The following is a 25,859-nucleotide window of genomic DNA, read 5'->3' as shown; positions in this document are numbered from 1 at the left end:
GGAAATAAAGATCTTGGCACTCAAATTTCCTTTATTTATGATAAACTGTTTTATAAAATATAAATCCAAATGAAAAATAAACTATCAGTTTGTAAATTTTAAAGGTTCACAGGATTGCAGTTCAATTATAATGGAGCGAACCTGTCCTATGCAATCAGGATGAGAATTTCAGATATTGGAGATACAAAAACCCTTGCCTATTACAGAACTACTAGTGAGTAGATTTGTGCAGCTCTTGGCCCAAAACAAACCCAAGTCTCTCTCTCTCTTTCTCTCTCTCGTATAAAAATGTACATACACATATTCTGTAAATGTATTAAATTGAGTGTGTACAATATTTGGCAGTAATTCATTTTGCACAAGTTAGCATAACTTTTTCCTTTAATGTAGGTTCATATTTATTAACATATCTGCACAGCATGTAGTGATTTACATTATTTAATTGAAGCTGCCTTTCACCAAAAACACTGAATAGAGGACATTGCAAAATGTTAAATGTTTAGAGTATCAGTGTTATTTGCATGTACATGTATCCTCCTTTTTTGTGTGTACCAGATGAGCAATGCCGGCAAGGCACGGGCTTGGATTCAAGTTCCTGTGATGTCCTAAAGTACATGCACACCGGATTCAGCATGATGCAGATGGCTGCAGACACGGCGCTAATGAGGGTAAGGAGAAAAGGCTGACCTTCATTTTAGGTCTATCTGCCAGTATCAGAACATTTGGGAGAAGGGGAATATAAAGGTTATATGTCTCGAAAGAAATACATAGACACTGCAATTTGCTTTGTTTGTTTGGAACTGACCTGATAAAGTTTTGCCAGTAAGGTACTAATATTTGGCAGAAATTTTTTTGCAGACATTAAACATGACATCACCATTATATATATATATATATATATAAGCTTTAACCTTGTGCAACTTTAGGGTTGATCTTAAAATGAGAAAACATTCATTATATAACTATTTAAAATCATTTTAGAAAGTGCTAAGCATTTGCATTGTCTTCCATTTTCCCAAGTCCTCCATTTTTTCATGGGCACTGTACATTTCATTTTCACACTTATGTTGGATTTCATGTGTCAGATCTGGCAATGCTCAAGTTTTTGATGTCAATCATTCATTTGTAATTGGTGATTTAACCCAGACTGCAGTTTGGAATATATGTTTGTTATTTACAGCACCACACAGGTGTAACAGCAATACAGCCGCTGGACCTGTCCTTCCAGCTAATGCCGATGGACAAATACCAGCCGGACACGTCCTACATACAGATCATCTCCTCCCTCTACTTTGTCCTGGCCTATGCCCAATTTGTCAATTTCCTCACCGCAAACATCGTCAATGATAAGGAGAAAAAAATCAAGGAGGGAATGAAGATGATGGGCTTGAGAGATTCCGCCTACTGGGCGTCATGGGCGGCCGTATATTTTGTTCTAATCACTGTGGTAACCATTGTTGTGACTCTGATTGCATACTTGGCGCAGTTTTACAAGAACAGCAACATGTTCCTCTTCTTCCTGATTCTGGAGCTGTATGGTTTGTCTCTCATCAGCTTTTCATGGCTTATCACTCCATTCTTTCAAAAAGCCCAGACAGCAGGGGGATTGGCCAGTTTGATCTCTATGGTCACGTCACTGTTATACTTGGCTGTCAGTATGACCCGGACCGTGACCAGCACAGGGGAAGTAACCTATACCATACCTCCTGTGGGGAGAGCGTTCCTAAGTCTGATATCTCCCTGTGGTGTAGCTTTAGCTATTGACCAGGTAAACAAAAATTATGTCTTTATCAGTTAGTAAATACATTAGTATTAAAAAAGTTTAAAAGATACTTAGCCATTTAATTTGGCCAGGTCAGTCTCTTTTCTACTGACTTCTAATAGATAATTTTTGGTTAGTTATTATGGGGTAATTGACTTTTGTAAATGCTTTCCAATTTCCAAACTGTACTGTGTCTGCCTATCGATCACTTTTTGACAATTTATATCAAAACAAAAAACAAAAAACAATGAAATCAATGTAAGAGAAAAATCCAGGATTTCTTCATTGAGATATTATCTTATTTTTCCCGTATAAAATGAAGAATAAAAGCTTAAATAAAATTCCTCTTGATAAGGAGATTAATAATGGAAAAATCATGATTTTTTTTTTATTGAGAAGTTTGGGTGCACTTTGCAGAATTTTTGAATTTATTATTAACATCCAGGTACTAATGTCATCTGCAATGCAAAATCCAGACTATATTGTCCTAAAAATTTTGACACCTCTAAAATATGTATTTTACTTAATCTTTGTAAATCAATGCCAATGTTAATGAGACCACAGAAGATGTAATATTAGATGTATACCCCTATATTAGATACATAAAGCTAACAAATCTAAAAGCCAGTTCATGCGTTTTTTGGTCTAATTGTAGAGCTTATTTCTGGATATCACAGTAGGAATGGACTTCGAGACCATCAAGTCAGGAGATTTCCCTCTCTATGGTTATCTGCTGATGTTGGTGCTAGATGCTGTTCTCTATTACATGTTGGCTATCTACCTGGATAATATTGTCCCAGGTAAAAGGATACAGGTGTTTAAAATGCAGGAAAATTTTAAATTACTGAATGTACTGCATTCAATATTTTGTGGTTTTAACACTCAAACTCAATCTGCATTAATAACATTTTATAATTTTCAAGTCAGTAAATAAAATACATTTATCATAAATCTGCATTTATTTTTTTTATTTATTTTTTTTTTTTTTTATATCATATTTTTATCTTCATGTGAGTAGAGTTGTATCAATTGGAATCATCCTTACTCATTACCAATCCCTGTCTTACGCATTACCAATCCTTGTCTTATATGGTCTCAGCAGCCTTTTCTTGTAACAGTTCCCTCTACTCCACCCCTGTGAGTGCAAATAGATACAAGTACATGTATAAGATATCTAAAAATAATTTTCATACCTTTTTCTTAAGGGAATTATGGCCCCAGATTTCCTCCATATTACATCTTCATGAAATCTTACTGGTTTCAATCAAAATCCAGCAAGTATAATAGCAAAGCAGACGACACAGATTTGTTCTTTGGAAATGATGTGGAGCATGTTACCCAGGAAACTAGGGAGAAGCAAGGAATTAGGTATGTGTGGGGAGTTATGGAAAGTGAAAAGTAATTAAGGTCTTGGCCCTTTTCATTTTAGCTTTTCTACGTACAATGTCATTGAACTGCGAAAGGGGGCAAAATTTAAAGTGTTGAATTTTATCAGGCAGATTTCATCACTGTACTACGTTAAGTATTGATTTCTTTTTTTATTTGTAGAATTTATAACATAACAAAGGAATTCCCTTCCAAGGAGAAGGAGAAAGAAAAAGTTAAAGCTGTTGAAGGTTAGGACTTTGTAACTGTATGGTTGGTATTCATTGAAGAATATATGTAAAGTCATGTATATTACAGTATAGAATGTTTTAGATCTGTAGAAAGTCCATAAACATAAATAAACCTACCTCTTCAGTGGAAAACAAGATTATACTTTTATATTAGCACTTTTTTTTCCTAATGTGTAAGTTTCAATCTTGCATGGTCACATCATCAGAAACCCAAGGTCAGTTTTGCCTGTATACACTTACTGACTGTCATTAAGCATGTGCTACACTGGCTGTGGGTTTCTGATACTGCCTTGGTCAGAATGCAATTAATGTTTAACAAGTCAAAAAGTATTTAGAGTGAATTGAATGAGTTACCATTTACATGTAGCATATTTTTGGCTAGATTTGTCCCTGGAAATGTATGAGGGACAGATAACATGTCTTTTGGGACACAATGGAGCTGGGAAAACTACTCTGCTCAACATGTTAAGTGGACTGGTGCCCCCTTCAACTGGTACTGCAATTGTACAAGGATATGTAAGTGATGCAGGGCTTTGTTAATTTTATTTTGTACTTTATTTGTTTCATCATTTTATACTTTTAATCTTATTTCTGTTAATAACAGCATTACAAATCTACCTAACGGTCATTTTTTATTTTTGTTTTTACTGTAATATAATTTTTTTTTTTGAACTCTGCCTATAATCCAGTGTTTTATGTAATAACCTTAATTATGTGGTTCTGTGTTGAGTGTAATCCCATGTTTTCTGCATTGACTTTAATTCATTGTGATATGTGTTTGCAGGACGTATCAAACCCGTCAGACGTAGTGAGGATGAGGGCCATTACTGGAGTCTGCCCACAGCACGACATCCTCTTTGATGTCTTGACCTGTGTGGAACATCTGACCTTCTATGCTGGACTGAAGGGCATTACCGGAGATGAGTTGAAGAAGAGGGTAAGGATTTATGATGATTCCATGTTGATACAAGTACTATACTCTGTGACTCCATGTCCAGATGTCCAGATTATCTGTTTTGAAACGCCCCCTCTACCACTTCAGGTTTCAATACACATCCAGAAATAGAAACTCTACAGAGATTTTGCATTGCATCAGCTATTAATAAGCCCAGATGATAACGTTGAAAAATTGCGCGAGGTATCCCAAGTACTTCCAAATGGAGAAAAGATGTAAACATTTCCCATTATAAATCTCCTTAAGAAATTTTTTTTCGTTCCTGTGAATTTTTATGAGTGAAAAATGATAATTGTTCAAGGAAGATATCTTGAATATATTCCCTTTTATCGATTTCAACTGTATTTCTTTCACAGGTATGTGTATTTTTATTAATTAAAATATCATCAAAAAGTGATGGAAGCATTAACTTGGGACAGACTATAATATGTTTTGAGACCATAGTACTACTTGTATTTGATAAAATTGCTCAGATGTTGTTATGCAGTTCATTTATATCCATAGTTAAAAAGTGATAAATTCAGCTGCCTGAAAAGATCAAATGTCAAGGAATGTGCTGGATTTTGTCTGTCTGACTGTCTGTCCATCTGTGTTTGTCTGTCTGTCTGTCCCATGTCTGTCCATCTGTCTTTCTCACCGTCGTAAGGTGCTATGCCAGAGTGCTATGACTCTGTTGTAAGAATGAAAACTTTTGCTAGGACAAATAAAATCCAGGTATATTCCTTTTATAAACTGTTAAAAATACATTTGCAAATGACTGATTTGGACCTAATTTTTGCAGATTAATCAAACCATCAAGGACGTTGGGCTAGAAGACCAGAAGGACACATTTGCCAAGGACCTGAGTGGTGGTCAGAAGAGGAAGTTGTCTGTTGCTATATCGCTGATAGGAGACCCAAAGGTAGCTTGATCGGTATATACTGTAAACCAACTTTTATTTGTATGCAAAAATTTTTCGCAATATTTGCGGGAGCCTCATTTTATTTTGAAGGGGAGGGAGGTTGATTTTAATTTACTGGTTTTTAATTGGATGAACACCATGAAATATTGTACAAAGGTAAAATTACCTGCAGAGAGGTTCCAATATTGATCATTTTTTCCTCTTTTGTAGATTATTTACCTGGATGAGCCTACGGCAGGAATGGATCCATATTCCAGAAGACATCTGTGGAATGTCCTGAAGGAAAAGAAAAAGAATAGGTTGATTCTTCTGACAACTCATTTTATGGATGAAGCAGACATATTGGCAGGTACGATTATACAGCAATAATATGCACATAAGTAATATGGTGTTGAATTCCCCCTTCCGAAATAAAAACTACCCATGTATTCATGGAAAGTCAGTGTTATTTTCGTAATCTAGAAAATGTTTTTGGAAAGAGGTTTCTAAAGGATAATTTTGTTTGGTCTGAGGCTTTATTTTTACTATTTGATAAGTTGAATTTAACTGAGGGAGGGGGTTCTGGACCCCCCCCTCCCCCCCTCTAAAAAAAAATCTGCGCATGATGTTAATTGAAGTATTCATGTTATTATTTATTACTTTTCAATGACTTATCCAGTACATGTATATGTTCTTTTACTTAACTACTAATTTAAACTATTTTTAATTTCTCTGTTTTATTGACAGACAGGAAAGCATTTATCAGTAAGGGAAAGCTTCGGTGTTGTGGTTCCTCCTTGTTTCTGAAGAGCAGATTTGGAATAGGATATCATTTGAAGTATGAAGTCATTATAGAATCTTTCCTGTATTTTTTATGGGTCAAAATGTCTTTTTTTCCTTTTCCTTTTATTACAAATACAATCTTTTGGCATTATGTGAAACATAAAAAGATTAGTTCAGACTCTGCCGCATTGATTAGTTCCATTTTAAGAAGGGGGAAACTCTAGTTAAGATGAAGAAAATCATGTTATTTCCCTGAAGTTTGTAAAAAGAATTTTTTTTAAAATTTTGGGCCTGAGAACCAGTACAACAATTTTTTTGGTCTCAGTAGTTCATTGATTTCCTAAATTGTGTTTACCAACTCCAGAAATAAGATGAAATGGTGAACCGAAATGTCAATCTATACACTGTAGGCCTAATAAGTGTACACTATATAAATCTGTTGACCTCATTTTTAGCATGCCTACGTAAAACTATACGCTATATAAATCTGTTGACTCTAATTTTTCAGCATGGTTGTAGAGCCTAATTGCAAGGAGAGTAATGTCACAGACTTTGTCAGAGGGCACATAGAGGGAGCAGAGTTCACACGAGTGCACGGCAAAGAACTCTCCTACACCCTCCCCCTTAACCAAGTCAGTCAGTTCTCAGGTAAATACTGGTCTATAATACACCCTCCCCCTTAACCAAGTCAGTCAGTTCTCAGGTAAATATCCTACACCCTCCCCCTTAACCAAGTCAGTCAGTTCTCAGGTAAACACAGCTCTATCCTACACCCTACCCTTTAACCAAGTCAGTCAGTTCTCAGGTAAACACTGGTCTATAATACACCTTCCTCCTTAACCAAGTCAGTCAGTTCTCAGGTAAATATCCTACACCCTCCCCCTTAACCAAGTCAGTCAGTTCTCAGGTAAATATCCTACACCCTCCCCCTTAACCAAGTCAGTCAGTTCTCAGGTAAACACAGCTCTATCCTACACCCTACCCTTTAACCAAGTCAGTCAGTTCTCAGGTAAACACTGGTCTATAATACACCTTCCCCCTTAACCAAGTCAGTCAGTTCTCAGGTAAATATCCTACACCCTCCCCCTTAACCAAGTCAGTCAGTTCTCAGGTAAATATCCTACACCCTCCCCCTTAACCAAGTCAGTCAGTTCTCAGGTAAACACAGCTCTATCCTACACCCTACCCTTTAACCAAGTCAGTCAGTTCTCAGGTAAATACTGGTCTATAATACACCTTCCCCCTTAACCAAGTCAGTCAGTTCTCAGGTAAATATCCTACACCCTCCCCCTTAACCAAGTCAGTCAGTTCTCAGGTAAATACTGGTCTATAATACACCCTCCCCCTTAACCAAGTCAGTCAGTTCTCAGGTAAATAAAGCTGTATCCTTCACCCTCCCCCTGAACCAAGTCAGTCAGTTCTCAGGTAAATACTGGTCTATAATACACCCTCCCCCTTAACCAAGTTAGTCAGTTCTCAGGTAAATAAAGCTCTATCCTTCACCCGCCCCCTTAACCAAGTCAGTCAGTTCTCAGGTAAATACTGGTCTATAATACACCCTCCCCCTTAACCAAGTCAGTCAGTTCTCAGGTAAATAAAGCTGTATCCTTCACCCTCCCCCTTAACCAAGTTAGTCAGTTCTCGGGTAAATAAAGTTCTATCCTGCCAGTATGGCTATTTTTTATAGGAAGTTTCCAAGTCAGAGCTAGTCTCAAGTGATTCTACATCTATTTTAACTCTTTTCTACCTTTTTAGCCCTATTCAGTGATATGGAGAGTACATCAGGAATGTCCAGTAAAGCTGAATCCCTTGGGATCAAGTCCTATGGGGTTTCCATGACATCCTTAGAGGAAGTATTCATGAAGCTAGGTAAAATTCTGCATTCCTTTTTATCTGCCTCACCATTTATTATCAATTTCAATATAAATTTTGCTTTGAGAAATAATCTGTAACAACATTCTGTTAACTACTATATATAGTACTCTGAAGTACAGAGATGACAGTAGTGTGAAAGTTTTCTCCTTTTACTTTTTTCATGGAATTTTTTAATCTTACATTGTATATTAAAAAGTATCTTTAGGATGCACAAAAACAAGTTCTTAATTTTCTTGACCGATTTATCCTTCATTTGATTTGAAAAAATTAAGTTTTAATAGTTAATTTCAAAGAGTAAAATCTTTTGGTAAGATGATTCTTCACATGTAAAATGAAATTCAAAACTTAGAGTTCTGTTGTTAAAATGAAATGTAGTTGGAAAGCAAATTATGTCTCAAAAGATCAGTGCTTCAGCTAAGATGGTGAACATTTGTTGAAATAAAAATAAAAAAACTGATTATACCTCATGCAACAAGTTGCAAGGGGTTTAATTTTTCTGACAAAGCCGTCAGTCAGACAGCCTTTTGGGGTTTTTATTTTGTAAGTACAACTTGTCTTAAACAGCTGCATGGAATTTCAAAAAACTTAGTAGGTATTAAGGACATAATGTGTAGATGTGCATTTACAGGAAATTCCAATTCCATAATCGGCCCATTTGAACCTAGAATTTTGACATATTTTGAATATGAACAGTTTGTAAGCGCAACTCATCATAAATTACTGCATCAAATTTCAAGAAACTATGTAGGTATTTAGGACATAGATTTTAATTGATCAGCATATAATTACCTGAAAATTTGGAATCCTTTATTTTTTTTGAAATTTGGCCTTTTGAATGTAAAATTTTGTTGTTGTTCAAAATTCCCCTCAGCTAGTGTAGATTCAAGTTTCAAGTTCAAGACAAATGAATAGATATGTAGACTTATTGCTTGAAGTTTTTGATGTGATGTTTTCTTCAGAGTTAAGCCCATTTTAAAATCAAACTTATTTGTGTATGCAAACCCTGCCATTCATTATGTGTTGCTCTGTTAAGTAATGGGGGAGCACTCTTTCTTTCATTTAATTAATTTATCTTTCTGTAAAATTGTAAAAATGTCTAATCTAACATGCTCTTGAATGCAATAAATGTTAAGGAATTATTTAATAATTTTTTTTCATGACAAATAGAATTAATAATCAGATAACCAGTTTTAATTTCCAGAGGAGGATGATGTATCCAAGAAACTTAATGAACGGACAGAGCCGGTCATTGAGGACGAGAACGGACATTTCCCCCACAATAGAGTCAGCCCACTCACGGTCGGCGACACCTGCCACACCCAAGTCACCATAGACACGGATTTACTAGACCTTGAAAAGCAGACCGAAAATCTCTCCAAACGCCAGTTCAAGGCCATGGTGAAAATGTGGATCCTTCTTAATTTCCGCAACAAGGCCAATCTAGTATTCTCGCTGGTGTTACCAGTGATTTTCGTTATCATTGGATTGGTTGTGAACAAGACTTCTTCGAATGTAACGTACGATAGTAAGCCGACGCCCATCAGTCTCCAAGGCCTACCATCCTATGCCAGGTCCAAGGTTTATCCATCAGCCGTCCCAGGTTTATTACTGAATGATTCAGATGGTATGTGACCCAGCTTTTTTTTTATGATCATCAAATTCAACTTCAAATAATGAAATGATCAAGTGATATCTGTTAAAGGTAACCATCTCCAATCTACTGAAGCAAGTGCCTATAGATTGACGAATCAGTATTTTTATTTGAATGATTTCCTTTAGAAAGAAAGAATTTAACTGAATTGTACATGTGCATTATTGTATGTAAAGATACTCATATAAATAACATTGTTGCATGTAATGTAAAACATTATTTTAGCAATTTTTAAGTCAGCCAGGAACAATCAATTTTGATTCATGATAAACATATCTGTTTTATCTAAAAAAAATAAAAAATAAAATAAACAAGGAACAGGGGGTAAACTGTTTTACCTTTGTGTGTCTGTTTGTCATAACAAATTTCTGTCACATTTTTCTCAGCAACTATTAATTAGCCTAAATTTTCAAACGAATTTTTTTAAAGATTTCTCAGCAACTAATAATCGCAGATGTTTGAAATTTTAATAGACTCTTTGGTAAGACATACTATTTGTTGGGATTTATTTTTACACAAATTTGATATCAGCTTACTGTTAAACGTCAACTTTGCCATTTTTTATATATACATCAGAGCAGGGGCATTACCAATCTTGTTTTTTTAATTTACAGAGATTCTGCATTTTAGAATGTGTAGCTAAGTTAGTTTCTTTTCCTCATATTTTTGATAGGTTCACCAACAAGTTCGGAGTGGACCAGTCTCATCAACAGGCTCTATTACACTGATGGTTTCTCTGACTCCTCCAATCTATTAAGCATGGCACCACATTATGCTGGCATGAAGGTTTCTCAGCTACAAGAGTCTGGGACCCCTCCCAAGGTGATTCTTAATTCTTCCTATAAGCAAACAGCAAATTAGTTTCAAACATTGGTAGATAAAAACCGGGCAGTTTACTGTAGATTCCTAATTAAACGTAAGGAATTAATATTCACATGAAATTGGGAGAAGCACATCTTGCGGATTTTAAAATCTAGCTTTTTTATTTCGGAGAGATGTAAACTAAATGAATTAAACTATGATAAAAAATTCAATCTGACTTATATTCTCGCGATTTAATGCAAAACTGTTGAATCACCTTATTTAGTCAGTAAAGGTTACAGTAAGATGACCTCCAATCAATACCTGACAATCTGATCCAGACTGCCAAGATACACTGTAGGCAATTTTTTCTGCTTATCTCGAACATTTATTTAGTAATTGGGCTAAATCAGCTTTAATGTCTTCCTAGGCACAACCACATTGGGTCAAATGGTGCGGCTTTGATTTACTTATTTATTGCCATATTTTAAAGGAAGATAACGCAATTTTTTTTCAATTTAAAGTAAGAACATGAAAAAAAAGTTAATCCTCTTTGCAAATAGAAATAAAATACATAATGCCTGCTGCATTATGTTTGAAATGTTTGACCTGACAACCTAGATATTAATTTTGGGTGATATATAATATTGTGATTGCTTCATGTATCCTCTGTGTTAAAGGAACAAATTTATCAACCCTGACTCCCTCTCATCTTTTACAGTTTGACGGAGCTTTTACCATCTTCTACAATGCCTCGGCAACTTACAGCATCCCAATGCTCATCAATGCCCTCACCAACTCCATTCTAAGTTTGCAAGCCAACAAGACTGGTTCTACAGCCCAGGTCATTTCTACAACCAACTTGCCGTGGATCGCAGATTCCGGCCAAAACCGGTTCAACAATGGCGCCTTTTCCTCCATCATCCTGATCGGAATGGCATTCATTGCTGTTGCTCCAACTTTTGCTATTTACATGGTCAAAGATAGGGAGGTAAATTTGTTTGAGAAGTGAGGAATGTTGCTCTTAAAACTAAAGCTTTAAAAACAAAATATCACCATTAGGTCTATAATGGAGTCATCATCATATGCAGAGGAATATTCAGATTGAAACAACATTTTAAAATACATGTATTTTTTTAATTAATATTGACATTGAAGGCTTTTTGTACGTAAAATTTTGACTTTGAATTTAATTTTATATACTATGGAATCATTAAAATTCAAGGTGGCTCAATTTTTGTGGTATTCGTGGGTAGCCCGCACCCATGAATTTACATCTTCCACAAAAACTAATTATAAAATATTTAGTTTTCCTATTGAAACTGAAAACCGACGCATCCACGAAATTACATCCCGAAGAATAAGCAAAAATCCTACAATCCATGAAAATTGGCCCCCACGAAATTAATTATGATTCCACAGTACATGTATATGTATTTTATACATATTATTACCCAAGATTTTTTACAAAATGGTTCTTAAGAACCTAACATTCATGTTCAGAACTTCCTAATAGGAAAATTTTAGTGTAAAATACCTGCATGCATTAAAACACATTAGCATAAAAATAAAGCATAATATAAAGTATGCTAATAATTTGGTTGATATGGTCATGTAATTTTAAATTCCTATTAGAAGCTAAAGTTAGAAAATCAAAAACTTACCAAGTTCATGATTGATTTAATTTCAATTTTAGAATACTTTTAAGTATCCAATAATATGCTTCTGTTATTATTACTGTATTATTATATGCCTATAAATCAGCTTAAGAATGGACAAAGATTTCCCTGAGGTGTTTCATTAATTTCTTACAATGATTTAAATGTGATAATTTGGTTCTTCCTTGTGTTTCAGACAAAGGTGCGGACCCAGCTGCGTGTGGCGGGGGTGAGCTTCTGGATGTACTGGGGGACCCACCTGGTGGTGGACATTGTCAAGTTCAGCTTCCCAGGAATCCTCTGTGTAATCGTTGTACTTATCATACAGGTATGTTGATATGAGTGATTTTAGCCAATCTTGATATGTTGATACGAGTGATCTTAGCACATCTTGATATGTTGATACAAGTGATTTTAGCACATCTTGATATGTTGATACAAGTGATTTTAGCAAAGACACATCTTGATTAGCATATTCACCAATACATTTTCTGGAAAATTAGTTGATACTCCACTCATCAAAAACACAGAGACAGAAAATAAAATTTGATATTGGCTCACTTGATTGGGCCACTAGATAAATGACTTAAATTTTATAGCTAATAATTTGTATCAGATATGGACTTGTGCTTGTCTTCTTTTCTGTCTAGTGATGTAAAATTAACTTTGAAATGAATTCCACACTGGAAGTGACAGTTCATTTTAAGTGTTTTTTGCACAACGACATAAATTTTTTACTTATTCATTGCTTTAATTTCTGATTTACTTAACTACTTAGCAAAATAGGACATGAAGTGTTTTGGGGATTGAAAATGGGAGAGAGAAGGACAATTCTTACTGTATACAGGGTTAATTTCGCCCTGAAAATTTTTGCCCTTTTACTCTTGCAAACAGTTTCGCCCAGTCTTGAATTCGCCCATACATAGTCGTTTTCTAAGAGAGATAATTTGACACATTGGAATTCAGTCCTAAATTCGTCTGCTGACAACGAAGGTGAATGGGGTAAAAAAAAACAGACGGAGTGAATATATATATTTCCCTGTATACAGTAGGGTAAATCTTTTTTTAAGGTTTGAATTGTTCATGTTTTGAATTTTGTACTTAATTTTGTTTACAGCTGGATAGTTTAAGCAGCGCTGGGGCTGTAGGTTCTCTGATACTGCTGGTCCTGTTTTACATCCCAGTGGCTGTCCTGTTCTCCTATTTCGCTTCCTACATGTTCCAGAAAGCTGTTACAGCCCAGCAGTTCATCCTGACAATATTTATCTTTGTACGTATTGTTCATGAGCTGTATTCTTTATTTGCTGCATGGTCTTTAGCTGAACTGAGCTAAAAGCTCAAGTGAGCTCATCTTATCTATTCACATTTCATCAGGCATCTGACTGACGGTCTGGCTGACTATATTTATGGTAAATTTTCAGAGAAGCAATTTTGTTTCTCCTTATCATTACAATATTCACTATGGGCACAATGCTGAAAAACCCATGGTATATCTATAATCATATTAGTGAGAAACATGTGGAACTCCCATTCATTTACAAGAATTTTTTTTTCAGCTTGGTTTATTGCCGTATACTGCAGTGTCTATGTTGGACATGTTTGCTCTTGAAAAAATTGCCCGAGCACTTCACATTGTCTTCTCCATCATTGATCCACCCTACATCATTTTTGGAGGATTGTACTATATTGATAAAGTAAGATTTTTTTGTTCAGTACCATAAATCACTGAAATGTCAAATAAATAAATACATGTGTCGCGATCTTTCTCTCCATCTTTGGAAACCCAGGGTTGGTCTCGTTTAACTTAGAGAACTTCAGTGAGACTGACCATGGGTTTCTAACAATGCTCTCTCTCTCTCTCTCCATTAATATTGTTTGATGTTGTTTTGCTTCAGGTGTACCGAGTCAAAACCTTTTATATGCTTAGTACTGTTGATGATGCAGATTATTTCAAAATGGAAAATAATCTCGTGTACACCTACCTTATCGTGAGTATATACCGGTGTATTAATCCTGCATAATAAAATGATGATTTTTTTTTTTTTTGGAAAAATCCAAATATTTGTAAACGCATTATTTTCTGATTATATATCTTTGGTACGTACCTGGGCAGTTAATTGTTTAAGGTGGTATGGAACAACCCATATTGTGATGTACTAATTTTTTCATTTTCCTACATTTCTACTTAACGAATCTGTAAGTCACCTGGTCGAATCATAAATTTTACCTTTCCAAAAAATGTACAAAATAATTGGGGGGGGGGGGGTGTCAAATATCGCAAAATTTGGCAATTTTAATCTGATGAAAATATCTTGACTATAATGTACTTGTATTCACATTAATACCAACAGGTGTCCCATACCACATTAAGCTGCAAAAATGCCAGCATAATACCAGTATTTCAATATTTTAATAATTTGAACCTTACAGTGTCTTTTTGATTTGGTGATCATTTCCATGCTGTTGAGAATGCTGGACATCAAACATACAGGGGGGGATGTCAAGGACGCATTTCCTTGTCATCAACAAGAAATCACAGTGCCTCACACAAATACAGACATTATTGACAATGAAGATGATGATGTCAAGGCTGAAAGGGAAAGGGTCAAGGACATATTCAACAAAAATAATATTAGTGTAAGTATTAATTTTAGCTAGTATATGTTTACCAGTATTTCAATTGATCATGAAGCAATGTTCAGTACATGTAAGGTTTTTTTCTCACATAAGTAAACTTTAGAATATAAATGACAGACAATCCTGGTTTTTTTTGTGTCTGAATTAATATTTTTAAGTATGCAAAACTCATACCTATTTTCCATCGATTTGCAAGTAAATTTTATTTGAATTCGTAGAAACCTGTTGCAATAGCTGAAAACTTGAGGAAAGAATTTCAGAAAAATAAAAGTCAGCGTAAATGCTGTAAGAAAGGCCAGAAAGACGAAATAAAGACAGCTGTCAGAAACGCCTCGTTTGCCGTTGATGATGGGGAGGTCTTTGGATTGTTGGGACCAAATGGCGCCGGGAAAACAACAGTGATTAACATGATTGTAGCAGAGATTGGGCCCACTAGAGGACGGGTAAGCTGTCTTTATTTTCATTTGCAAGTGTGTTTAATTTTTTTTTTTCAATTACATTTTAAGGAAAAGTAATGGAAAAAATGACAGCTAAAGAATTTGAATTTCTGATTAATTTCATATTCCCAAGGCATTGTTTCAGTTTTATTTGATTAAAAGCCAAATCAGTTTTCTGAATATTATATCAATTCACATTTATTTTTGTTGCAATAAAACCTTTACTTGTTGATTAAATGAGAGACATTGTATGGGCACAGTTATGCCTTATAGATTTGACCATTGTACATGAAAAAGATAAAATATATATCTTTCTACGGTTAGAATGTCCCATATTTAATTTCAATGCAAAGAGGAACTAGTAATTTGTTAGAACTTGTTCCTGATCCATTTGATTAATTTCAGTAGAATATGTTTACACCATTTGATTTCCATTTGACAGCAACTGATGTGTCATTCTACATTGATGTAGCACCAAAAAGATGTTTATATCAAGTATTGACATTTCTGTCTTGCTATTGTATTGTAGGTTGTAGTGGGAGGACATGATATTCAGTCAAGCATGTCTGAGGCTTTCCAGGTCATGGGCTACTGCCCTCAGCACGATGCCCTCGAGGAGCTGATGACGCTGAAGGAGCACCTGGTGCTGTATGCCACCATTAGAGGTGTGCAGGAGGACAGAGTCAATGACCTTGCAGAATGGTAAGGGTAAAAGGAGTAAATGTACTAAAATAACTAAAAGCAGAGAAAATTATCACAAATTAACATTTTAAAGTTTTCTATCGTTTTCCATCTTCCTAACATTGTCTGCTAAATCTTGTACATGAAATTGCCTAACTTTCACAATACACTTTGTACTAACACTTACTTTTAACCAGAAATGAATATTATTAAAAGCGTTGTTTTTTTAATTATGAGGGGTTGGATGGATGGAGACTCTATAATGTTTGTGTCAGAATCATTGAGAACAATGTGCTCTATTGTTTCTTAGGTTTATTGAGCAGCTGAAGGTACAGGAGCATGCAAACAAACGTTCCAAGAAACTGTCAGGTGGAACCAAAAGAAAGGTAACTATCTCAGAGATTGTCATTTCTAATACCTGGTTGCAAAAATTCAAACGAGGTTTTTAAGACATTGAAGATAACTTTTGGCAAAAAATAATCAAGTGTACATGAACATGTACAGTGTATATACTGGTACATGTAGTACATTTGTGTTATAAGTTTCATAGAAATAAACATAAAGAGTTTATCCTAAACAACACAAACTTGAATTGCAATAATCTTTTCTTTCGTAAGTGCAATGGTCAGTTTTAGATGATAAATGATAGGGAATGTGGTCCAACTGTGCATTTTTAGTTAATTTCTTTAATGAATGACGCACCATTTGCAGTTAAAAGTATACTCTTTAAATAGAGCAGATCTTGAGGGCTTTGAATTTTCAAATGTTATCAGCAAAAATGCTATCAGCAAAAATAGTCTTCATAGACTGAGATACATTAGAAAGAAAAATAATGTATACCGTACAAAACAATTTTCTCAATTTTTTTCCAGTTGAGCTATGCCATAAGTATGCTAGGAAAGCCCAGAATAGTCCTCTTAGATGAGCCTTCAACAGGAATGGACCCTGCCTCCAAAAGATTCCTTTGGTACAGATATCTAAATTGCCATGGAATCCCTTAGTTTTTTTTATGAATTATTTACAGCCTCATGCCTGCTACTGCAACTACCAATTGCTCATATATTATATAAGTATTTTGATAATGTTTCTTAAATTACAAAAAAAATGATGTTGGATGGTTTTACTGAATTTGCAATCAGATCTTCCTGAAAAATTTGGATGTGATTTTTTAAGCCATACACTGTTGTTATGTACCGATAAATTCCCAATATTTGAGCATTGAATTTGAGAACATTTTTAATTACTATATCTTTATATATAGCTCTCCTTTTAAAGAAGATTAATATATCCTAAAAATGGCAACAGCCATCTAGCCCCTTTAAAAATCCTTACCGCATATTTTGACAGAAACATACCAGTGCTGTTAATGTTTTGACCTTTGACCTATTGGTTTTGTTCCAGGGACACTATTACCAATAGTTTCCAGAACAAAGATAGGGGAGCCATTTTGACCACCCACTACATGGAGGAAGCAGACGCCCTCTGCTCACGAGTCGGAATCATGGTCAATGGAAAGCTTGAGTGAGTTAAAAAATCTACTTGAATATTGTAGTCTTTTATGTCTTACAACAAAATCACCTCATTTATCATAATTTCTCATGCCTCAAGGATCAAAGAATAATTAGGTTTCACTGAATCATACTCTAGTTCAAAATAAAGTAAGGAGCTTTATACCAAACATGTATTCAAGGAGATATGATGTAAATGAAGGAAACTGGTATAAACTACATTATATATGAATTAAATTTATAAAGTGATCTACCTGTAACTTGGCTGTCCTGATAAAGAGTGTTGATATAAACCCATAAAATTTTGGTAGATGTCTTGGACCAACTCAACATTTGAAAAACAAGTTTGGAAGTGGATACATACTGGAAGTGAAGTTGAAGGCAGGAATTGCCCACGAGACCCAAGATTCAGTGGAGCAGAGAATGAACAAGCTCGAGGAATATGTCTTCTCCATGTTCCCCGATGCTGTGATTGTGGAGAGATTTGGACTGAGAGCTCAGTATAAAATACCCAGGAACAATGTCAAGTCTCTCGCCCATGTCTTCTCATCTCTAGAAGAAGGTAATACAAGAAATGTCTTCTTTTTTATGTGGATTGGGGTGGTGGGAATGTTTTGATTTAAACAACTCTATGCAAACACTATGTGGATGAGTTGCAACTTAATTCAATGATTTTTTTTAAATTTGTTTATAAATTGTGTATGCCAAATTATGAATGCCAAGTATTATATGGTATGATCGAGACTCATGGGTTTTCAGCGAAAAGTTCTATGTTTTGTTTTATGATGTTAGCATTTAATTAATATGACTTATTTTTTAAAAGTGATACAAATGAAAATAAACAAACTGACTGTAATCAAGCTTTTCTAAACCATTTACATTGGTCCATATTTTTCTTTAGGCAAGCGGACGCATGATATGGAAGAGTACAATTTCAGCCAGTCATCTTTAGAGCAGGTATACATGTAATACTATCAGTGATGTGAAAAAAAGATATAAACTTCTGTTTTGAGTATATGTTTGGATTAGCTTGCAAAGTACTGGATAAATTACAGTGTCTTATTACTGTGCATCTTTTTTAAGCTGAAAAATCTTTGAAAACTTCTGATTTGTTTTGAAAGTAATTCACTGTTTTAAGATTTATTGGTACAGTGTATAAAAATGACTTTGCTGTAAGCATGAATTCTTAATTAGCATGTAGACTGTAACCATGTATTCTGTACATGGTAATCTTAGGCAGATTGGTGCTAGATTTCAATTTTAAAAAAAACCACACACACAAATTTTTAGCTCACCTGAGCCAAAGGCTCAAGTAAGTATATCTGATCAAAATTTGTCCATTGTCTGTCATTGTTTTAATCTTTTCACATTTTCTTCTTCTTCTCCAAAACTGCTAAACCAATTTCAACCAAACTTAGCATAATGGGGCAAAGGGGATTCTAGTTTTTTAGCTCACCGAGACGAAGTCAAGGGGAGCTTATGCTATACCCTTGGCGTCGGCGTCGGCGTCCGGACCTGGTTAAAGTTTTTGTTGCAGGTCCTGTATCTAAGCTATTACTTGTCCTATCTTCACCAAACTTGCATGGATGATGCATCTGGACCTACTAATGGACTTGAAAGAATTGGATGCTGAATCTGGGTCCTAAATTTCAGATGCTGGAGGAGGTTAAGGTTGTTGGACCAGGTTAAAGTTTTTGTTGCAGGTGCCCTTTGATAGCAATATCTTAGTTACTGCTGGTCCTTACTTCACCAAACTTGCATGGATGGTGTGGCTTATGATACTGATGCACAAAACAGGCTTGAGTGCTGAATCTGAGCTATAGGTTTCGGATGCTGGAGGAGGTTAAGGTTTTTGGAGCAGGTTAAAGTTTTCGTTGCAGGTGCCCATTGATAGCAATATCTAAGTTACTACTGGTCCTAACTTCACCAAACTTGTATTGATTATGCATCTTATGATACTGATGCACCTGACAAGCTTGAATGCTGAATCTGAGCCATAGGTTTCGGATGCTGGAAGAGGTTAAGGTTTTTAGAGCTGGTTAAAGTTTTTGTTGCAGGTGCCCTCTGATGATGATATCTTAGTTACTACTGGTCCTAACTTCACCAAACTTGTATGGATGATGCATCTTATGATACTGATGCACCTGACAAGCTTGAATGCTGAATCTGAGCCATAGGTTTCGGATGCTGGAAGAGGTTAAGGTTGTTGGAGCTGGTTAAAGTTTTTGTTGCAGGTGCCCTCTGATGATTATATCTTAATTATTACTTGTCCATACTTCACCAGACTTCCATGGATGGTGCGTCTTATGATACTGATGCACCTGACAGGCTTGAATGCTGAATCTGAGCCATAGGTTTCGGATGCTGGAGGAGATTAAGGTTTTAAGAGCTGGTTAAATAAAGTTTTTGAAACAGGTGCCCTCTGATGATGATATCTTAGTTATTACTTGTCCTTACTTCACCAGACTTCAATGGATGGTGCGTCTAATGATACTGATGCACCTGACAGGCTTGAATGCTGAGTCTGAGCCATAGGTTTTGGATGCTGGATAAAGTTAAGTTTTTTGGAACAGGTCACATGTTTAATAGATGATAGTACTATTTCAAACTTGCATAGTTGATTTAACTGTAATATGAATGAATCGCAGAGGTAACTTCAGATGCAGAGCTTGATCTCCATTATCAAGGATGCTAAACAATTAATCTTAGTAATTACAGGTCCTTACTTCACCAATCTTGAATGGATGGTGTGTCTTATGATACAGATGCACCTGACAGGCATGGATGCTGAATCTGAGCCATAGGTTGTGGATGCTGGAGGAAGTTAAGGTTTTAATTGCTAGTGCCCTCTGATGATGATATCTTAGTTATTACTGGTACAAACTTCACCAAACTTGCATGGATGATGCGTCTTATGATACCAATGCACCTGATGGGCTTGAATGCTGAATCTGAGCCATGGGTTTGGATGCTGGATGAGGTTTAGTTTTTTGGAACAGGTCACATGTTTTATAGATGATAGCTTGCATAGTTGATTTAGCTTTATTATAAATTAAACGCAGAGGTTGCTTCAGATGCAGAGCCTGATATCCATTATCAAGGATGCTAAAGAAATCTCCTACCTCACTCAAACCTGCTCGATAGATAGATGTGTTTGTTGATAAATGATATATCATGATTCCTATGATATAGTATTGTATGATATGAAACAATATTTTTTGATTTGATACAATATGATATCATATGTTATATTATAAAAAGTTATACGATACGATATGATATTGTATCAATTTTTTTGATGTTTTATGATATGATATTGTGATGTATAGTATTGTATATAATGATACAATATTGTATAATATTATATTGTATTTTTAATTTATTATTTTATCACATGATACAATTACATAAGATATTGCAAAATATCATATTGTATCATACAATATTGTATATTCTATAATATTGTATCATACAATATTGTATAATATGATATTGGTTTCTTTAATATAAAATTATATCATATGAAATTGTATTATATGGTATTGTGATATTATATAATATTGTATCATACGATATTGTATGATATGATATTGGTTTATATGATATATTATCATATCACATGAAATTGTATTATATGATATTGTAATATTTATTATTGTGTCATATGATACAATATGTAAAATATTATAATGTATTTTATAATATTTTACTTTATCACATAATATTGTATCATTTGATAAGATACAATGTTGGAATCAAATTATATTGTATTTTATGATATAATATCATATTGTATCAAATACGTTTCAGTGTCATACAATACAATATCATACTATATTATACAATATAATATCATGTTTCAATGTTATGATGTATTATGTAATATGATATTGTAATATAATAATATATTGTATTATATTTTATGATATTGTATTATGTGATCAAATACAATAAGGTATAACACAATACAATGCCATATCATATGTTACAATATCATATCTGAGACTCATTGTTTATTACGGTATTTAAATTTTATTATATGATATATATTATAAATATGACATGATGCAATATTTAATTTTCTATCATTGTATTGATTAACATATGAACATATGATTATCATAAAAAAATTTATCAGATGATATACAATATTTTGTCAAAACAGAATCCATGAATATCCAAGATCATAAAGTATGATTTTCATATAAAATGATAAAGGTGGTCTTATGAAGGTGATGTCTCATAAGGGTGATGCTCCGTCTCGGTGAGCTTAGTAATCTATGATTACCTATGTTTTTTTCAAATGAAGGGTCCGGCCCTCTTAAAAGGAGAGATAAGTATTGAAAATTTGTTGGTATTTTTTTAAACATCTTCTCAACCTTTTGGCCAGAAAAGCTAGATCTTGTGTCTTGTACTCAAGTAGTGTAGATTCAAGTTTGTACAAATCATGATAACCAGGGGTAGGATAAGGCCTCAATGGAAGGGGTTAATGGAAGTTTTACATTGGAATAAATAGAGAAAAATCTTATTCTCAAAAGCTGAAAGAACAAAAGGAGCTTGTTGTTTAACATAAGAATATGTTGGGGAAAAATTTGAAAATTTTTGAAAGTCAAGATATGCCCTACTAAGACTTGATATTTTGTATTTGATACTTTAAAGACAGTCTAAAGCTTTTGTTAATTGGCTGTTGTTGCTCAGGTTAGCGTTGTGGCCTCTTGGCCTCTTGTTTTGATACTGCCATAGCAGAGAGAAATTGCACTTATTTTTCATCTCTTCAATTATTAAAGGTGTTCCTGGAGTTTGCCAAAAGACAGCTGGATGAGAATGTTACAGATGAGAATGTTGATAATGAACAGAATTCGCTGGAGCAATCCCTGAGGCGTCGTACTTCATCTAGAGACCAGGGGAGAAATAGCTCCCAGGGCTCAGGAAATGTTGTGTGATTGACAGAAGAACAGCCCTGAGTGTCATTCAAAAAGTGTGTTATGTGTATTCTGGTGTATCTTCTAGCTGTGCCTCATCTTATACCATTGGTATTAACGTAAATATTGTATGTAGGAAAGGAATTAGATCAGAGGGTTACCAGTACTTTACTTTTTTTTGGATAGGATACACTTCTAAGTAATACTGCTGCATTTTATTTTCAATATGCATGTACAATGTAGATTCAAATATAACTTGGGTTTAGGTGGGTCCCTACTTGTCAGTTAAGTGACGTTATCATTGATAATTCGATTTCCATATACATTACTGAAAATGTACCATTATCATTACTGGATAATCACAGAGTTACTGTGTAAATCTTGAGATAATTATACATGTATTGCATTAGTATCATTTGGTGTGGGCGTGGTCAAATCCATTAAAGCCCAATGAGCTTTGTGATTGATTTGACCATGCTGCGGCTGAAATTATCACCTCATAATATTTAAGCAATGATTCCTTATTACTTATATTGATATAATTTCCAATTTCTACACTTTAAAACAACATTTTAAAACCACTATTTATGCCCCCCTTCAAAGAAGGGGGGGCTTATTGCTTTGCTGCTGTCTGTCGGTCCGTCGGTCGGTCCACCAACAGTTTCCGTTCATTTTCTTTGCAAAGGATAAACATATTAAAATGAAATTTGGTATACAGGTTTATCATGATAATATCTAGGTCAAGTTCGATATTAAGTATGATAGAGCAATTTTCGACAGAGTTATGGCATTTGGACTTAGAAAATTTGAGTTATTTGCAGTTTTTGCTCATTTTTTTCACAGAGGATGAACATATAATAAGATGAAATTTGGTATACAGATTTATCATGATAATATCTAGGTCAAGTTTGATTTTGGGTATGATAGAGCAATTATCGACAGAGTTATGGCCCTTGGACTTAGAAAATTTGAGTTATTTGCAGTTTCTGCTCATTTTCTTTGCATAAGATAAACATATTGAAATGAAATTTGGTATACAGCTTATCATGATAATATCTAGGTCAAGTTTGATTTTGGGTATGATAGAGCAATTTCCGACAGAGTTATGCCCCTTGGACTTATAAAAATTCCAAATATTTGCAGTTTACACTCATTTTCTTTGTGGATGTTTCCAAGGGAGGGGGGCATAAGTGTTTCACAAACATCTCTTGTTTTTCATGTAGCACATGCTATGTATTACTATGCACTGCAGCCCATACTGTTTTATGGGTATGCTATATGACACGCCCATTTTGTGTCGCTTCTTATTTATGAAATTACTGGCTTCAAAATTGATTTGTAATGTTATCACAAAGACAGTTGAAAAATGTAAATATATAGTTATATACATATATAAACCTATTTAGAGTTAACTGCTTTGATCAGACTTGTAGCCAATGTTACTCAAGTGAGCTACGTTGCCCCGGACCATATTATATTATTAGCATGTTTTCATGTATGTTAAATATACAATTGCTTTCACTTTTATTTATTATAAATTATTTTATTTAAAACAGCTATATGTGCCTTAAGATTTTTTTATTTTACCAAAATTATACATGGTTTATTAAATCAATCAAAAATAATACCGATATGTTGGTATCATTTCAGACCCAACAGAAGTATACTATGTAGGTGAATTATGCATTTATAATATAAAACCAAGATGGCTGTATTATAACTGTGAGTTTATTGGTGCTACGATAGATAATTTATACCTCTTTTAAATTTTATTCTTTTCTAGAACCGGTATCTGGATTCTTTGGTGACATATTTTACTGCATGACTAAATTGTATTTTGAATTGTTATGTTTTATTTAACATACCAATATATATAATGTCCTTTTTTTTTATTTAAAGAAAAAGAACTTGGTGAAGAAGTCTGACAAGATCATTTGATTTCTTTTTAGTATTATCTGTGTTAATTACATATTGATTGCTCAACAATTTTTATTTTGAAAAAAAGGCTCAGGAACCTGAAGTTTCAGGCCCTGTATTTTTCTCATACAAAAATTATACCTTCTACCTAATGATACATGTACTTGGTAGAGGGTGTATTTTTATGAGAAAAATATATTTATTATAACATCAGGTGCCTGTGTTAAGAAAAGGAGCAAATGAGCAAATATTATGTTCTACAAACATTATTTATTAATTGTTATTTAATTTGTTTAGTGCTATTTTTAAACATAGCATGTTTCTTTTAATAGTCATCATTGTTTTTGTTTTTCAAGATATTAATACTGGTATTATGTTTTGTGATTTTTTAATTTGTTGCATATCCCCCATAGTCTTACTTGAGGTGTTAGTATAATTTTACTTTCTTGTTGGAGAGTGTGGCTTAATCTGAAATTGATTATAATGGAATATAAAAGTAATAGAAAGAAAAGAATTGTAACACCTGATTATATCTAAAATGACCCATTTAGTGGTTATTTTGTCACTGATTTTATTGCAAACAACTTTGGACTTTATTGTGGCACAGTCAATAAGTTTTGATCTTTGTTGTTGCTTTATACAATCAATTATCATGGAAAAATCAAAATTAACATTTTGCACATATCGCTATCTTCATATTTTTATCAATTTGATTCAGCAATATTTGATATATGTGATATATGTAAATACATGTATTATGATTTAGATTGCAATATTTTATTACCTTGAGCATTCATTATTTAAACATTCCTTTGTGTATATTTGAATTTTCTCTGAATCAGAATTATATGAATGATATTTAGTTTTACAAATTTTTTATTGTCTTAGAATTTTATATTTAATTTCTTTATCTATTGATGATATGCAATTTAATGGCGTGTATGTATGGTTGCTTAATCAAGTTAGCTCATATATTTAAACAATAAAATCCTTACTATTGTGATTAATGCGGGATATGAAGTTGGCGAAATTGTAAAAAAAAAACGTGGGTTATGTAATTTTTTTTCTGCAATGATTGCTACCCTCATAACCAGCATGAATCATCAAAGAAAGCATTTTATTGTTTATATTTACATCTTTCTTTTAACAAATTAATAAAGATCATAAAAAGTAAGAAAAATCTACTAAATTATTGTCAATGTGCATGAGCTCGTTAAATAAAAGAAATAGCCAAATCCTCTTCTATTGAGTCTGACATCATTATGATTTTTTTTTGTGCAGTCCGTGATTTCCCTTTGGTCGCTGAAAGTTTCGACTGATTGATAAACGGGGCGTGTAGATTTCAGTCATGTCATTTTCTATAGAGCTATGAATTAGAATAAGAAATAAAGGGAATCATACTTTGTGGATGTAAGTATATGATCATAAATTTCATACTACTGGGCTGCATAATGGATGACAATATCTTCCCTTATTAAGGAATAGACAGACAATTCCTAAATCAGCGATGAATTTTACCAATATTTATCAGCCATATACAAGTTATGGTAGGTATTGCTAGCATAATTATTCCTGTATATCAATCCTAAATTATACAGAATTTTAAGAGGTCCGGTTATGCATGTAATAGTACATGTACAGATAGAACCATTTAAACAGGAGTTGTGTCAAACAGCATTGTAACGTAGGCCTGTCTATTTAAAACTTGATTTGACGCAAAAAAAAAAGAAAGTTACATCCTACCAAAAGTCCAAGGTCTTGTTAAAATGGTTCAAC

The 25,859-nt window shown here is 34.0% G+C and overlaps 1 protein-coding gene across 3 annotated transcripts in view; it reads left to right on the top strand.

Annotated features, from left to right (window-relative positions):
* Positions 1-25,321, top strand: part of LOC128164701 (cholesterol transporter ABCA5-like) — a 40,487-nt gene extending 15,166 nt beyond the window's left edge. For 2 of the 3 annotated variants that reach the window (XM_052828690.1, XM_052828689.1), the window contains exons 4-32: positions 105-214; positions 556-668; positions 1,181-1,768; positions 2,418-2,562; positions 2,968-3,130; positions 3,311-3,378; positions 3,761-3,894; positions 4,163-4,315; positions 5,115-5,234; positions 5,445-5,583; positions 5,961-6,051; positions 6,505-6,644; positions 7,752-7,865; positions 9,073-9,495; positions 10,196-10,344; positions 11,045-11,314; positions 12,178-12,309; positions 13,099-13,251; positions 13,538-13,675; positions 13,877-13,969; positions 14,412-14,618; positions 14,837-15,061; positions 15,585-15,757; positions 16,047-16,122; positions 16,609-16,703; positions 17,138-17,257; positions 17,556-17,806; positions 18,146-18,201; positions 22,032-25,321. In XM_052828690.1, coding sequence (XP_052684650.1) covers positions 105-214; positions 556-668; positions 1,181-1,768; positions 2,418-2,562; positions 2,968-3,130; positions 3,311-3,378; positions 3,761-3,894; positions 4,163-4,315; positions 5,115-5,234; positions 5,445-5,583; positions 5,961-6,051; positions 6,505-6,644; positions 7,752-7,865; positions 9,073-9,495; positions 10,196-10,344; positions 11,045-11,314; positions 12,178-12,309; positions 13,099-13,251; positions 13,538-13,675; positions 13,877-13,969; positions 14,412-14,618; positions 14,837-15,061; positions 15,585-15,757; positions 16,047-16,122; positions 16,609-16,703; positions 17,138-17,257; positions 17,556-17,806; positions 18,146-18,201; positions 22,032-22,187 — 4,795 coding nt within the window. In that variant the 3' untranslated portion in view covers positions 22,188-25,321. The remainder of the gene's footprint in view (positions 1-104; positions 215-555; positions 669-1,180; positions 1,769-2,417; positions 2,563-2,967; positions 3,131-3,310; positions 3,379-3,760; positions 3,895-4,162; positions 4,316-5,114; positions 5,235-5,444; positions 5,584-5,960; positions 6,052-6,504; positions 6,645-7,751; positions 7,866-9,072; positions 9,496-10,195; positions 10,345-11,044; positions 11,315-12,177; positions 12,310-13,098; positions 13,252-13,537; positions 13,676-13,876; positions 13,970-14,411; positions 14,619-14,836; positions 15,062-15,584; positions 15,758-16,046; positions 16,123-16,608; positions 16,704-17,137; positions 17,258-17,555; positions 17,807-18,145; positions 18,202-22,031) is intronic. The other variant, XR_008240981.1, reaches the window with a different exon arrangement.
* The last annotated feature ends 538 nt before the right edge of the window (positions 25,322-25,859 follow it).

Source organism: Crassostrea angulata, chromosome 10 (assembly GCF_025612915.1).
Source record: "Crassostrea angulata isolate pt1a10 chromosome 10, ASM2561291v2, whole genome shotgun sequence".
In the NCBI taxonomy this organism is placed as follows: Eukaryota; Metazoa; Mollusca; class Bivalvia; order Ostreida; family Ostreidae; genus Magallana; species Magallana angulata.
This window is presented reverse-complemented; position numbering and strand designations above follow the sequence as displayed.